The 14,811-nt window shown below is 38.5% G+C and overlaps 1 protein-coding gene across 4 annotated transcripts in view; it reads right to left on the minus strand.

Moving 5' to 3' along the window:
- The window catches only part of LOC141518282 (L-lactate dehydrogenase A chain-like), a 56,358-nt gene that overhangs the window by 17,514 nt on the left and 24,033 nt on the right, over positions 1-14,811 (minus strand). For all 4 annotated transcript variants that reach the window (XM_074230151.1, XM_074230150.1, XM_074230152.1 and 1 more), the window contains one exon: positions 3,598-3,715. In XM_074230151.1, the coding sequence (XP_074086252.1) occupies positions 3,598-3,715 (118 nt within the window). The remainder of the gene's footprint in view (positions 1-3,597; positions 3,716-14,811) is intronic.

The following is a 14,811-nucleotide window of genomic DNA, read 5'->3' on the forward strand; positions in this document are numbered from 1 at the left end:
TTAGCTTTTTAGGAGGGTGCAATTTAACACCACTGACTCACTATGAATTTAAAATCTACTTAAATTCCTATTATGTTCCTTTTATTTTTCTTTATTTGTCTAACCAAAATGGAATATAAATCATCTTACCACTTGAGTTCATGTCCTAACACTGAGTCTCTTTATTCTTTGGAAGTCAATTTTCTCCTCTATTAACTAAGGAGGTTGGGCCAGAAAGTCACTAAAGTTCTAATACTAAATCTATAATCCTAATTTTCACACTTCCTTCAATATTAAAAACATTTGTCACTATTTGTCTTATCATATTCTGCCTCTTTTCCTAGTTTCCAGAATTTTTTCTGTATCCTGACTGTTAGTATTCATATCAGTTTGTTCCTGCAAGCTTTTTATCATCTTTTGAACAAATCCAACTAAATTAATCAAGGTAATGATTAAAATGTTTTTAAAAAAATAAGACCCAGGTAGACACTTATTACCTAGCTTTGTGACCTTGGGAAAGTCACTTAAGCCCATAGCCTTGCAAAAACAAACAAAAAAAAAAGAATGAAAAAATAAGATGCAAGGAGCAGCAAGTTGGCACAATGGATAGAACACTTAACTCTGCCTCAAAAAATAATTAAATAAAGAACAGACCCACAGATATATCCTAAGGTAAGGTATTTAAGACCCCTCTCCCTCCAAGATTCAGTGTAGGTCCAGGCAGTTAACTCATTCTGAATCCAACTGTTCTGCCCTGGTGGAAATTTCTCCATTTTCAATTTAATTTAACTCAAACCCTATACATTAAACACCTACCAAAACAACATACGGAAAGCAATGAATAGGGAACTAATCTAAAAAGAAAAAGAAAAGCAGTCACTACTCTCATAACAGCTAAGTAAACACAAGTTAATTTGAGGAAGGAGAAAAGAGAGGAAATTTTTCTCATCAAGAGATAGCATCTGAGTTGATCCCTGATGTATAGAAAGCTTGTACACAAAGAAGGGAGAGAGGGAATCCTGAGTTCCTAGAATAGCTATTAGAGATCTTTTGGGAAGACTACTTACGATGTATCCCTTTCTCCTTTTGAATGTGAGTTAAGAATTTTTTCCATTTATCAAGGCAAAATTCATTTTTCTTTCCAAGCTCTTCCTTTTCTTCCAAACATTCCAATTTCTGTCAAAGCCATCTTCTGGTCTCCCAGGTTCCTAATCTTGGTATCATCTTAAGATTGCCTTTACTTACCACAAATATCCAAAATGTTGTCAATCTTGCCACTTCTACCTTCCTAAAATTTTTCATCTTATCTCACTACTCACAGTGCTAGTGTCTCGGTTCAAACCTTCATTACCTTTCTCCTGCACTATTACCATGCCTCTCATAATTGCTACCTCTGCTAAACTCTCTCTGCACTCCTGTTCACTCTTTTTCTAGCTGATTTTCCCCAAGTAATATCTCATCATGTAATTCATTCCTCTAGACTCCAGTAAACTCCAATAGCTCTCTATTGCCTCTAGGATAAAATATAAACTTTTGTTTAACTTTGAAAATCTACTGAAACCTACAGACAACTTATCATTCCATTTTTTGTAGCTAAAACTATTTTGAACTCCAAATGAAGTGACTCACCTAATCTCATTGTATTATAACTTTTCTTTTTATTCTCCATAATCCATGTAAACTGACATGTTTTCCCTTTATGCTGCTTATCTCCCTTGCTTGGAAATGTACCCTTTTCTCACCTATGCCTTTTAAAATTTTTTTCTTCAAGGAACAACTCTAAAATCACCTTCTAAATGAAAGCCTTTTCTGATCCCCCTCACCCATGAGCTGGTACCCTCTCCTCTTCATTGTCTTTTACCCACTTCAACTTATATTCTTTTTATGGTTTTTATGTGTGGCTATACATAGAACATATACATATATATATTCTGTATGTGGATGTCTGTGTATATGGATGGATATGTATAAATAAACTTGTGACTGTTATGTCTGCTCAAGAGTAAGGATCATCAAGGGGACCACCAATCTCCCAGTCCCCAAAAGCTCACAAACCGGATGTCCTTGTCAGTTTCTCACTCTGACCCCCATATGCAAATCCTTTACCAAGCCCTATTTTTTCCTACCTTGCTAAAATCACTCATATATGCCTCCCCCTCCCCTGCCAGGTCTCACTTACTCCAACTCTAATCCATCTTCACTCAGCTGTCAACTAATCTTCATAAAGCACAAATCTGACCATGTCAGTCTCCATATACATTCAACTCCAGAGGCTCCTTCTTGGTTCCAGGATCAATGATAATTCCTCCATTTGTCCTTTAAAACCCTTAATAGCCTGATTACTATCTTTCCAATTTTCTTACTTGACCTCCCCTATATCATAGACTCGACGAGATTCAGAGGCCCTAGTCTCCTTAATTAGACCCTCCATCTCTGGGGATTTTTATTGGCTATACTCCATTCCTGAAGTTTTCTCTACATATTTTAGCTTCCTACTTTCCCCAACATCTCAACACAAGTCCAGTAGCTTTCCTCCCTTCTAATCTAGTGCCTCCCTTCAGAGATTATCTCCAAACTACCCCACATATATCCAGTTGGTACCTAGTTGCTTGCATGTTGTCTCCTCCAGTAGACCTTGGGGACTTTTGTGGTATCACCAGAGCTTAGTCCAGTGTCTGGAATATAGTTAAAGTGTTTAATAAATGCTTGCTGCTTTGGCTTCATTCTTTAGGTTTGTATTCCCTGAGTTTAGCAAAGCGCCTGGCACACAGTCATCATGGAATAGATGCTTGCTATTGTTTTGATTGAAGGAAAAATCTGTTTCTTTACCACTTCTACACACAGTGTATTCTATTTTGTCCTTTGGTGCCAATGGTGCTTTCTCTTCTCTATAAAACCTTTCAAATGCTTGAAGTCACCTATTGTGCCCAATAAAATCCTCTTTTCCAAACTAAAAATCTTCTAGAACTTTAAATGACACTTGTATGGCATAGTTAAAAGAGATCCTTCACCATCCTCGTCACCTTCTCCTTGACAATGTTCATTCATACTTGTTAATATTTTTCTGAAAACGATAATGCCAAAAACTGAAGAACGTTTAAGATGTGGTATAATTACAAAAATAATCTCCTTAATAAAAAAATTACTTTCATGTGAAAAATCTAAATTAATAAATACGAGAATAAATACAAATAAATTGTAAGGTGGATGAAAATAATGAGGGAAGAAATAGCTCTCAATGATTTTATATTCTATTAGGAAAACTTGTATAGATTTATAAATACCCAAATAGAAAGACTTATTTATCTACCTCTCTATCACAGGCATGTATGTATATGCACATATACATAGACATAGATATTGACCCATATAGCTGTAGCACACCCTAGTCTTCTGACCTTGAATATCCAAAAACAATGTTTTCACTATACTGCAATTGCCTCACATAAGCTTTATTGTCTTCTATAGAATGTACCCCTAATCCTAGTCAATTAGAGGTCACCAAGAGATTGGAAAATGAAAAATTAATTGATACTAAGGGGAAAAAATTTCAATATATTTCATTTTTGTAATAACTTTCAGCAATGTGATTGATTTATGAAACTAAATTAAATGAACCTTTGCCAGAGACAATCTTTGGGGTACTAAAGAAAAGGCTGCCATGTTGGAGATCCATCATCTCTCCCTTCAGTTTGTCTTCCATGACATCAATAAGAGCGAGTTCATCAGTTAAGCCCTAGAATATATAAAAAAGTCAGTTACAAGGAATAATGTTCCTAACTAGATTTCTAGATGGATAAGAATGCCCCATTTTCTAAGAGATAATCAAATACTTGTAAAACCAAAAATTGGCTAATTACTTGCATCTCAATGTAGTAAGGAATATTTTAAATGATTTATAACTTTGGAATATAACAAGTAACTGATTTATTCTACCCCTACCTAATGCCAGACTAGTCATTGAGTTTAAAACTAAGGAATGAGCTCCCTTTAAGAGTTCAACTAGGGGGGCAGAGCCAAGATGGTGACAAGAGAGGATCCTCCCTTAGGCTCTCCCTCATAAAACTTACAAACTAAGGACTCTAACTAAATTTTTGAGAGACAGAACCCACAGAGGGACCCAGTGAGGCAGTTGTACTAATCAAGGTAACCTGAAAAAGAGCAGAAAGGCTCTGCTCCCCAGGGTTGGAGGGGTGGCCTGCCAGAGCAAAAGAACTTCAGCCTCCCAGAGGCAGCCCCAGGGTGCTAGAAGCCAAGGCTCTCAGCAGCAGGGGAGTCTCCTGAACTATACCCTGGGGAGCACCAGGGAAAAATTGGGGGGGGGGGGGGGGGGAATCTCTGGCAGAGCAAGCGCATGAAGCCCAGCCTTCAGGGCACACAGCAAGCAGCTTGGCCAAGGCAGTCCAGTTACAGGAAACAAAAGCAGGTGGAGCAGGAAAGCAGGAGCCCCCAGGGCACGAGCCCATTGAACCTAGGGAGGGGAGAGAAGAGAGACTGCAGAGCTCTGTTCTCTGCTCCTAGAACAAGACTCTGGGGTTCTGACCACATTCAGATCCTGATTGCAGTCTAGGCCCCCCCCATAGAACAGCAGCCCCCCCCCACGTCAGCCTCATGGCAGAGAGGGGAGCATATGGTCATTCACAGACCAGGAGGGAGGACAGAGCCTCACACACTGAGACCCAAAAGCTCAGGAAGCACCCCCAAAACAGGCTAAGGCTGGGAAAATGAGCAAGCAGAGAAACAAGAGGAACACCATTGAGAAATATTTTGCCTGTGAGCCCAAGAAGGATCAAAACACTCAGTCTGAAGATGAGGAATCACAAGCTACTGCATCTAAAGACTCCCAAGAAAAACAGAAATTAGACTCAGGCTATGACAGAGGTCAAAAAAAGACTTTGAACATCAAATGAGGGAGTTAGAAGAAAAACTGGGAAAAGAAATGAGAGAGATGCAGGAAAAACATGAAAATAAAGTCAGCAGCTTAGTCAAGTAAATCCAAAAAAATCCTGAAGAAAATAGCATGCTAAAAACCAGCTTAGGTCAAATGGATAAAAAACTTCAAAAAAGTTATTGAGGAGAAGAATGCTTTAAAAAGCAAAATTGGCCAGATGGAAAAAAAGATAAGAAAGCTCTCTGAGGAAAACAAATCCTTCAGACAAAGAATGGAACTCAGGGAGATTGATGAATTTACCAGAAATCAGGAATCAATACTTCAAAACAAAAAAATGAAAAATTAGAAGAAAATGTGAAATATCTCATTGAAAAAACAACTGATATGGAAAACAGATTTAGGAAAGATAATTTAAAAATTATTGGAATACCTGAAAGTCATGAGCAGGAAAAAGCCTTGACATCATTTTCAAAGAATTATTACAGGAAAATTGCCCTGATATCCCAGAAGCAGAGGGTAAAATAGAAATGGGGAGAATCCACTGATCCGCCTGAGAAAGAGATCCCAAAAAACCAACCCCCAGGAATATTATAATAGCCAAGCTCCAGAACTCCCAAATCAAAGAGAAAATATTACAAGCAGCCAGAAAGACACAATTCAAATACTGTAGAGCTGCAATCAGGATCTCACAGGACTTAGCAGCAACTACATTAAAAGCTCGTAGGGCTTGGAATATAATATCCCGGAAGGCAAAAGAGCTTAGAATGCAACTGAGAATCAACTACCCAGAAAAATTGAATGTCCTCTTCCAGGGAAAAAGATGGACTTTCAATGAACCAGGGGAATTTCAAATGTTACTGTTGGAATGGCCAGAGCTGAACAGAAGGTTTGATCTTCAAATACAGGACTCAGGTGAAGCATAGAGATTGGAGGAAAAGGGGAAAATATGAGGGACTTAATGATGATGAACTACATGTATTCCTGTATTGAAAAATGACACTGATACTACTCATATAAACCTTCTCAATTAACAGAGCAGGTAGGAGATTTTATAGATGAAGCACAGGAGAAAGCTGAATTTGAAGATAAAATATGATGTAAAAAGGGAGTCAATAGAAAAAAAAGGGAAATGTAATGGGAGAAAGAAAAAGGAGAGGGGAATAGGCCAAGACATTTCATGTAATAAGATTTTTATTTATTACAATGAGCTATTGCAATGATATGGAAGGGGGAAGGCAAGGGGGGATGAGGGAATCTTTGCCCTCATCAGAGGTGGTTAGGAGAGGAAACAGCATATATACTCAATGGGGTATAGACATCTGGAGTAAGAAGGAAGGGGGGGGGGACAGGGGGAAGGGGGGGATGTGAGTGATGGAGGAGAGGATGGACCATGGGGGGAGAGTGGCCAGATATAACACATTTTCTTTCTTACTTCTTGCAAGGGGCTGGGATTGGATGGCCTGTCTGGGACCATAGGGCCAGGTGGATGCTAGGCCTAACGGGTGGTATGGGGGCTCGGGGCCTCTTGGCTCCAGGGTCAGGGATCTGTCTGCTGTGCCACTCAGCTACCCTACAGCAGAGTCAGAGTGAAAGGAGAGAGAAAATAGAGTACATAATAGTAAATACGAAAGGAGGGAGTTGTGATCAGCAATGGCAACAGTGGGAAAATATAGTAGTAACTTTTGTAATGGACTTATCATAAAAAGAATGTGATCCACCCGCGACAGAGTTGGTGGTGTTGGAACACAGACTGAAGCACATTTTTTATTATTATTATTGGGGGGGTGAAGGGCAAATGGGGCTGGGTGGCCTGCCTGGGGCCGCATAGCAGGGTGACCGTTGGGTGTCTGAGGTTGGATTTGGACCCGGGTGCTCCTTGCTCAAGGGCAAGTGCTCTATCTGCCACCTAGCCACCCCTATTATTACTATTTTGTTTTATTTTATTTTATTTTATTTTGTTAGGTCTTTTTATTTCTTTTTTTTTTTGGTTTTTGCAGGGCAGTGGGGTTGGGATGGTTTGCATGTCACACAGCTGGGTGATTGTTGGGTGTACAGGGCCGGATATGGGGTCGGGTGCTCCTGGCTCCAGGGCTGGTGCTCCATCCACTGCACCACCTTGGCCATAGCTACAATTATTACTATTATTTTTTTTATTTTTAATTTTAATTTTTTTCTCTCCCCTTCATCGCTCAAGTAAATCTATATTTTTGGGGGGAGGGGGTATTTTGTTTACTCTTAAACAAGATTATTTTATTAATGTATAAAAAACATTATTTGTACAAAATAAGAATATTAAAAAAAGAAAAGAATTTAACTAAATTTTATATATAGTAGATATCTAGTAAATAATAATTTCTTAGTTAATGAATCTAAAAATAATGATGCCAAAATTGAAATACAATGGGTTTTAGGCCTCTTACTTCTATACCAGTATTTTAAAACATTCTATTTACTTTTTTCACAAAGTAATTTTTTTATATTTTATTTTTTGTGGCCAGTTTTATTTAAAAATTAATATTCAACATCACATTCAACTTTGATCAATGCATACTATGGGAATGATGTAAAGACTAACAGAATGCCTCCTATGGGGGTGGGGAAAGGGAAGCAAGATCAGGGGAAAAACTGTAAAACTCAAAATAAATAAAACCTTTATAAAAATAAATAAATAAAAAAATAGAAATAAATAAAACCTTTATAAAAAAGTTAATATTCTATTCCAATATAAGGTACTTTACAAAACTTACCCAAATAATTCATCTGACAAAATATATCCCCTGCCAAACAATTTATTGGTTGTTTACATAAAAGAGAGAAATGTCCTTCAATTAGGACATTTTGGAACTTAATACTTGAGAAGAAATTTCTTGTCTTTCCATATATTTATATTGTTATTATCATGTTCTTTTGACTGTTTTATTCACTAGTCATTTAATTTTTCTCTGAATTCTTCAAATTTATCATTTCCAAAAAAAAAAAAAAAAGGATAAGAACAGCAGCCCATCTAATTAGGCTTAAACATAACTGATATGATGCTTATACCTTAAATGAGAATCTGTCTCAATTCATCAATCAAAATCAAGCACAAAAAGTCCTTGAAAACAATTGAATATATTGGAGTGATATTGCATAGGAAATGTGTTTGAAAAGCCTATGGAAAACTGGTCATATCCTGTGGGTCATCTATAAATTATCAAGCTAGTTGTAGAACTAACATTTAAGCAAGTGTTACTCAAAGACAGAGCATGTACAGTGGAGCCACTGAGTTGTTGCTCAGAGAGGATAGGAGGTGGAAAACATCTCAGCTATGGTTCCTATTTGCCCATTCCCTTTGGCCAGAGGTGACATTTTATGAACTTTGTAGGGTTTAAGGATTTGGGATTTCAAACTGATGCTACAGTAGCATCTCCAGCTCTACAGTTGCAAGTAGTATTTCTACAGGAAACCAAGAACAGAGGAGACAAGACAAGTCAAGGCAGACTTTCCACAAGAACCAACAGAAAAGCTGTACCATACCTGAGAGGGAATTGAGGGGAACTTCATGAAGGGGGGAAAAAAGACTTCTAACAGTTTTTGAGTTGGCCCTTTTGCCACACACGTTCTAAGCTTGAGCCCAGTTTCACTAGACTTGAAAAGTTTGGGTGGGAAATTTGTGTGGAGGAAAATGGGAGAAGGACAGAGAATATCTTATACCAATTCTTCTTACTATGCCATCTTAGAAAATATCCCCTTTCTCACTGTAATTATTGGGCCAACAAATTAACATAAATGGTAATGAGATCCCTAATCCTATGGGATGTATTAGCCATGCTCTGGGAACCCAACTCTCCAGTGTGAGCGGGAGAGTAAGTTTCTAAGCATGTGCAACAAGTACAGCATTATACACTGTCAATGATCTCCTTGAGAAGACCCTTCCTGTGAGCTGGCCCAGATGGCCACTTACAATAATAGTAAGGTAATCAAAGAGTTCAAGCCTCCCTCTAAGTCCATGTCCATTTCAAGTGACCAGGCTAAGCAGTTTGGGGAGGGGGGGATACAGGGTGGTTAACTCCAAAAAATGATTAAGTTCTGACTGCATATACTCCCCCCCCAAAAAAAAAACCTGTACAGTTTAGGGTAGAATCTCTCCAAGGCAGTGAGACTCCCAGAATGCACAGACACACATGAAGAGCTCCTGTCTGCAGAGGATGCTAAGGAAACAATCATGTAAATTGTGATTTGGAAGGAACAACTGAATTCTACATCAGAAGATGAAGCTGCTCAAAAGAAAAAGATATCCCAAAAAGAAACTGAACCAACAAACATTTATATTGAGAATAAACCATGTTATTATGGAAATTTTCTTGTTACCCTTTGATCCAGCAAGACCACTACTGGGTATATACCCTGAAGAGGTAATGAAAAAGGGTAAAAACATCACTTATATAAAAATATTCAGAGCAGCCCTGTTTGTGGTGGCAAAGAATTGGAAATCAAGTGAATATCCTCCAATAGGGGAATAGCTTAGCAAACTGTGATGTGTGTATGTCATGGAACACTACTGTTCTATTAGAAACAAGGAGAGATGGGAATTCGAGGAAGCCTGGAAGAATTTGCATGAACTGATGCTGAGTGAGATGAGCAGAACCAGAACACTGAACACCCTAATAGCAACATGGGGGTGACGATCAACACTGATGAACTTGCTTATTCCAACAGTGCAACAATCAGGGTCAACTTTGGGCTATCTGCAATGGAGAATACCAGAGAAAGAATTGTGGAGTTTGAACAAAGATCAAGGACCATTACCTTTAATTTGGGGAAAAAAAAAACCAATATTATGTAATCTTGCTATCTCTTATACTTTATTTTTCTTCCTTAAGGATATGATTTTTCTTTCATCACCTTCAAATTGGATCAGTGTATACCATGGAAACAATGTAAAGACTGGAAAATTGCCTTCTGTGGGGGGTGGGGGGAAGGAAGCAAGATTAAGGGGAAAAGTGTAAAACTCAAAATAAGAAAAATCTTTAAAATGAAAACAAATTTCTTGTTACACAACCAGGTAATCTCAGAATGGTTATGAATAATTTAGCAACAATTTAACAACTCTTCTGACATAATTCCTAATTGTTTACAAAAAAGATTCATATTATTCTATCTACAGTCATTTCAATAACTGCTTTTTCTATCTCTTAACTATGCAAGCTTGATGTAAGGTGATAGATTAGAATTATTTTAATTTTCATCTCTATTAGTCATTTTTTCAGTTGACTATTAATAGTTATTTCTTTTAGAAGACTATTCATCCCTTTTGAATACTTCCGTTGGGTAACGGCTCTTATTCTTACATATATCTGCCCTAATTTCTTCAAGATTTTGGCTATTTTTGTAGATTAGATGTTTAAAGTAAAACCTTTTTCCCCCCAGTCTATTTTCTTTTGATTCTAATTTCATTGATTTGATATGTTCAAAAGCTTTTGGATTTTATAAAAATATATAGGGGGCAGAGCCAATATGGCGACAAGAAGGGCTCGAGTCTTAGGAGCTCTCTGATAAAACTCATCAGCTAAGGACTCTTAACTAAACTTTCTAGAGACAGAACCCACAAAGGGACCCAGTGAGGCAGTTCTCCTACTCAAGGTAACCTGGAAAAGAGCAGAAAGGCTCTGCTCCCTGGGGTCGGAGGGGTGGCCTGCAAGAGGGGTGGCCTGCCAGAGCCAAAGAACTTCAGCCTCCTGGAGGCAGCCCCAGGGCGCTGGGAGCCTCAGCTCATAGCAGCGGGGGAGTCTCCTGAGCTGCACCCCGAGGAGCACCAGGCACAAAGTGGGGGAACAGCAGGGGACCTCTGCCAGAGCGAGCACGTGGAGCCCAGCCCTCAGGGCACACAGGGAGCAGCTCAGTCTTTCTGCAGCACAGAGCAGAAAACAGAAGCAGGCGGAGCAGGTAAGCAGGAGCCCCCAGGGCATGAGCCCATTGAGCTGAGGGAGGGGAGTGAAGAGAAACTGCGAGCTTGGTCCTCTGCCCCTGGAACAGGACTCTGGGGCTCTGACCACATTCAGATCCTGATCGCAGTCTGGGCCCCCCAATAGAACAGCAGGGCCCCCCCACCTCAGCCCCATGGCAGAGGGGGGCGCTTATGGTCATTCACAGACCAGGAGGGAGGACAGAGCCTCATACACTGAGACTCTTATGGGAGTATCCCAAAAGCTCAGGAAGCACCCCAAACCAGGCCCAGGCTGGGAAAATGAGCAAGCAGAGAAACAAAAGGAAGACTATTGAGAAATATTTTGCAAATGAGCCCAAGAAGGATCAAAATACTCAGTCTGAAGATGAGGAAGCACAAGCTCCTGCATCTAAAGACTCCAAGAAAAACAGAAATTGGGCTCAGGCTATGACAGAGCTCAAAAAAGACTTTGAAAATCAAATGAGGGAGTTCGAAGAAAAACTAGGAAGAAAGGAGAGAGATGCAGGAAAAACATGAAAATGAAGTCAGCAGCTTAGTCAAGGAAATCCAAAAAAATGCTGAAGAAAATAGCATGCTAAAAACCAGCTTAGGTCAAATGGATAAAACAGTTCAAAAAGTTATTGAGGAGAAGAATGCTTTAAAAAGCAAAATTGGCCACATGGAAAAAGAGATAAGAAATCTCTCTGAGGAGAACAAATCCTTCAGACAAAGAATAGAATTCAGGGAGATTGATGAATTTACCAGAAATCAGGAATCAATACTTCAAAACAAAAAAATGAAAAATTAGAAGAAAATGTGAAATATCTCATTGAAAAAACAACTGATATGGAAAACAGACTTAGGAAAGATAATTTAAAAATTATTAGAATACCTGAAAGTCATGATCAGGAAAAGAGCCTTGATATCATTTTCAAAGAATTACTACAGGAAAATTGCCCTGATATTCTAGAAGCAGAGGACAAAATAGAAATGGAGAGAATCCACCGATCCCCCAGAGAAAGAGATCCCAAAAAACCAACGCCTAGGAATATTATAGCCAAGTTCCAGAACTCCCAAGTCAAAGAGAAAATATTACAAGCAGCCAGAAGGACACAGTTCAAATATTGTGGAGCTGCAGTCAGGATCACACAGGACTTAGCAGCAACTACATTGGAAGCTCGTAGGGCTTGGAATACAATATACCGGAAGGCAAAAGAGCTTAGAATGCAACCAAGAGGCTGAATGTCCTCTCCCAGGGAAAAAGATGGACTTTCAATGAATCAGGGGAATTTCAAATGGCCAGAGCTGAACAGAAGGTTTGATCTTCAGATACAAGACTCAGGTGAAGCATGGAGAGTGGAGGAGAGGGGGGAAATATGAAGGACTTAATGAGGATGAACTGCATGTATCCATGCATAGAAAAATGACACTGATAATACTCATATGAACCTTCTCAGTTAATAGAGCAGCTAGAGAGAGCTTTTATAGTTGAAGCACAGGAGAAAGGTGAATTTGAAGATAAAATATGGTGTAAAAATGGAGTCAATAGAAAAAAAAAGGGAAATGGAATGGGAGAAAGAAAAAGGAGAGGGGGAATAGTCCAAGATATTTCACATAAGATTTTTTTTATTACAATGAGCTATTGCAATGATATGGAAGGGGGGAGGCAAGGGGGAAAGAGGGAACCTTTGCTCTCATCAGAGATGGCTAGGAGAGGAAACAGCAAATATACTCAATGGGTTATAGACATCTGGAGTAAGAAGGAAAGGGGGGGGGACAGGGGGAAGGGGGGATGTGAGTGATGGAGGAGAGGATGGACCATGGGGGGAGAGTGGCCAGATATAACACATTTTCTTTCTTACTTCATGCAAGAGGCTGGGATTGGAAAGCCTGCCCAGGACCATGGGGCCAGGTGGATTCTGGGCCTAAGGGGTGGTATGGGGGCTCAAGGCTTCTTGGCCCCAGGACTAGGGATCTGTCTACTGAGCCAGTCAAGGACCCTACAGCAGAGTCATAGTGAAAGGAGAGAGAAAATAGAGTACATGGTAGTGGAGAAATAACAAAGGAGGGAGTTGTGATCAGCAATGGCAATGGTGGAAAAATATGGAAGTAACTTCTGTGATGGACTTATCATAAAGAATGAGATCCACCCATGACAGAGTTGTTGGTGTTGGAACAAAGACTCAAGCACATTTTTTGTTACTATTATTTGGGGGAGGGTGCAGGGCAAGTGGGGCTGGATGGCCTGCCTGGGGCCACATAGCAGGGTGATCTTTGGGTGTCTGGGGCCGGATTTGGACCCAGGTGCTCCTGGCTCAAAGGCCAATGCTCTGTCTACCACCCAGCCACCCCTACTATCATTACTATTTTATTTTATTTTGGGTCTTTTTTTTTCTTCTTTTTGGTTTTTCAGGGCAGTGGGGATCAGGTGGCTTACATGTCACATGGCTGGGTGATGGTTGGGTTTACGATGCTGGGATGCTGGATATGGGCTCGGGTGCTCGTGGCTCCAGGGCTGGTGCTTTGTCCATTGCTCCACCTGGCCATACCTACAATTATTACTATTATTTTTTTTTAATTTTAATTTTTTTCTCTCCCCTTTACATTTTTCGCCCAAACAAGTCTATCTATATTCATGGAGGAGGGGGGGTATTTTGTTTACTTGTGAACAAGAATATTTTATTAATGTAAAAAAACATTTGTACAAAATGAGAATAAAAAATAAATTAAAAAAAATAAAAATATATACAATCAATTTTGTGTTTTGCATTCTCTTGTCTCCTTTGTTTATAAGGTTTTCTTCTCTATAATTGTAATCAGAGATCAGAAACTTAAGAGTTGGAAGAGATCTGAAAAACTTCTAGTAAGGTCCCCATTTTTAAGACAGAAGTTCAGAAAGAAATGACTCTCCAAAAATGTAACTTTACAAATAAACTATTTATTCTAAGAGTTGCTTGGCTGCAAAAACCTAAAAAACAAAACAAAACAAAACAAGAACTGCTTGGAAAATTTGAAAGTTTGGTTAAAATTATGTTTTATTCCACCACGATATATAAATTTCAAATGGAAAAAGGATCTAAATATAAAAACATTTTATTAAAAGTTTTTTTATCATAAAATTGATTATAGTAAGTAGATAGTGCTAACTCTTTATTTTAATTTATTTTTAGATTTTTGCAAGGCAAATGGGGTTAAGTGGCTTGTCCAAGGCCACAATTATTAAGTGTCTGAGACCAGATTTGAACTCAGGTACTCCTGACACCGGGGCCGGTGCTCTATCCACTGTGCCACCTAGCTGCCCCTAGCTCTTTATTTTAGACAGATGTTTGATCAACTTTTAGAAAGGTCATTTTATTACTTTTTTGGTATTTTTTCAAGTATAACTAATGAATGTTATTGATATTTTATGGTTCTATTGATATTTATTATTTTTAATTGTTATTACTAATATTAAATTTACATGTATAATTTTCCTAACATTGACCAACATAATTCCTGGTCATTATTAATATTTAATATCTTGTATTAATATTCACTAATGATACTGGATATAATTTTCTTTCTCTGCTTTATCCTTATTTTGGAATTCAAGACCATATTTAGAAGAATAAAGGAAGAGTTCAGAAAGGTGCCTTCTCTCTCAATTACTGAGAAAAAATTTTATAACAGATCTCATTCTTTATCCTTAGATGCTTGATAGAATTCATTTATAAATGTATAAATCATTCTGATCTAGAGTTTCTACCTATCCAGATAGTTTATTTATAGATTATAAGATCAGAGGATTCTAGATTTAGAACTAAAATTAGGTACTAACAAGTCCAATTCCCTCATCTTACAGATGAGAAAACTAAAGCAGAAAGTTGAAGTGAATTTATCCAGGGTCACATGGCTAATAATATCTGAGGTGGGATTTGAATCCAGTTCTACCCTGACTTTTCAGTTTATACTACACCGAGCTACCTCATGAAATGGACTTGAATTCTCTATTTGTCTATTTCTATTTTGATGATTT

The sequence above is a fragment of the Macrotis lagotis genome, chromosome 3, assembly GCF_037893015.1.
Source record: "Macrotis lagotis isolate mMagLag1 chromosome 3, bilby.v1.9.chrom.fasta, whole genome shotgun sequence".
Taxonomy (NCBI): Eukaryota; Metazoa; Chordata; class Mammalia; order Peramelemorphia; family Peramelidae; genus Macrotis; species Macrotis lagotis.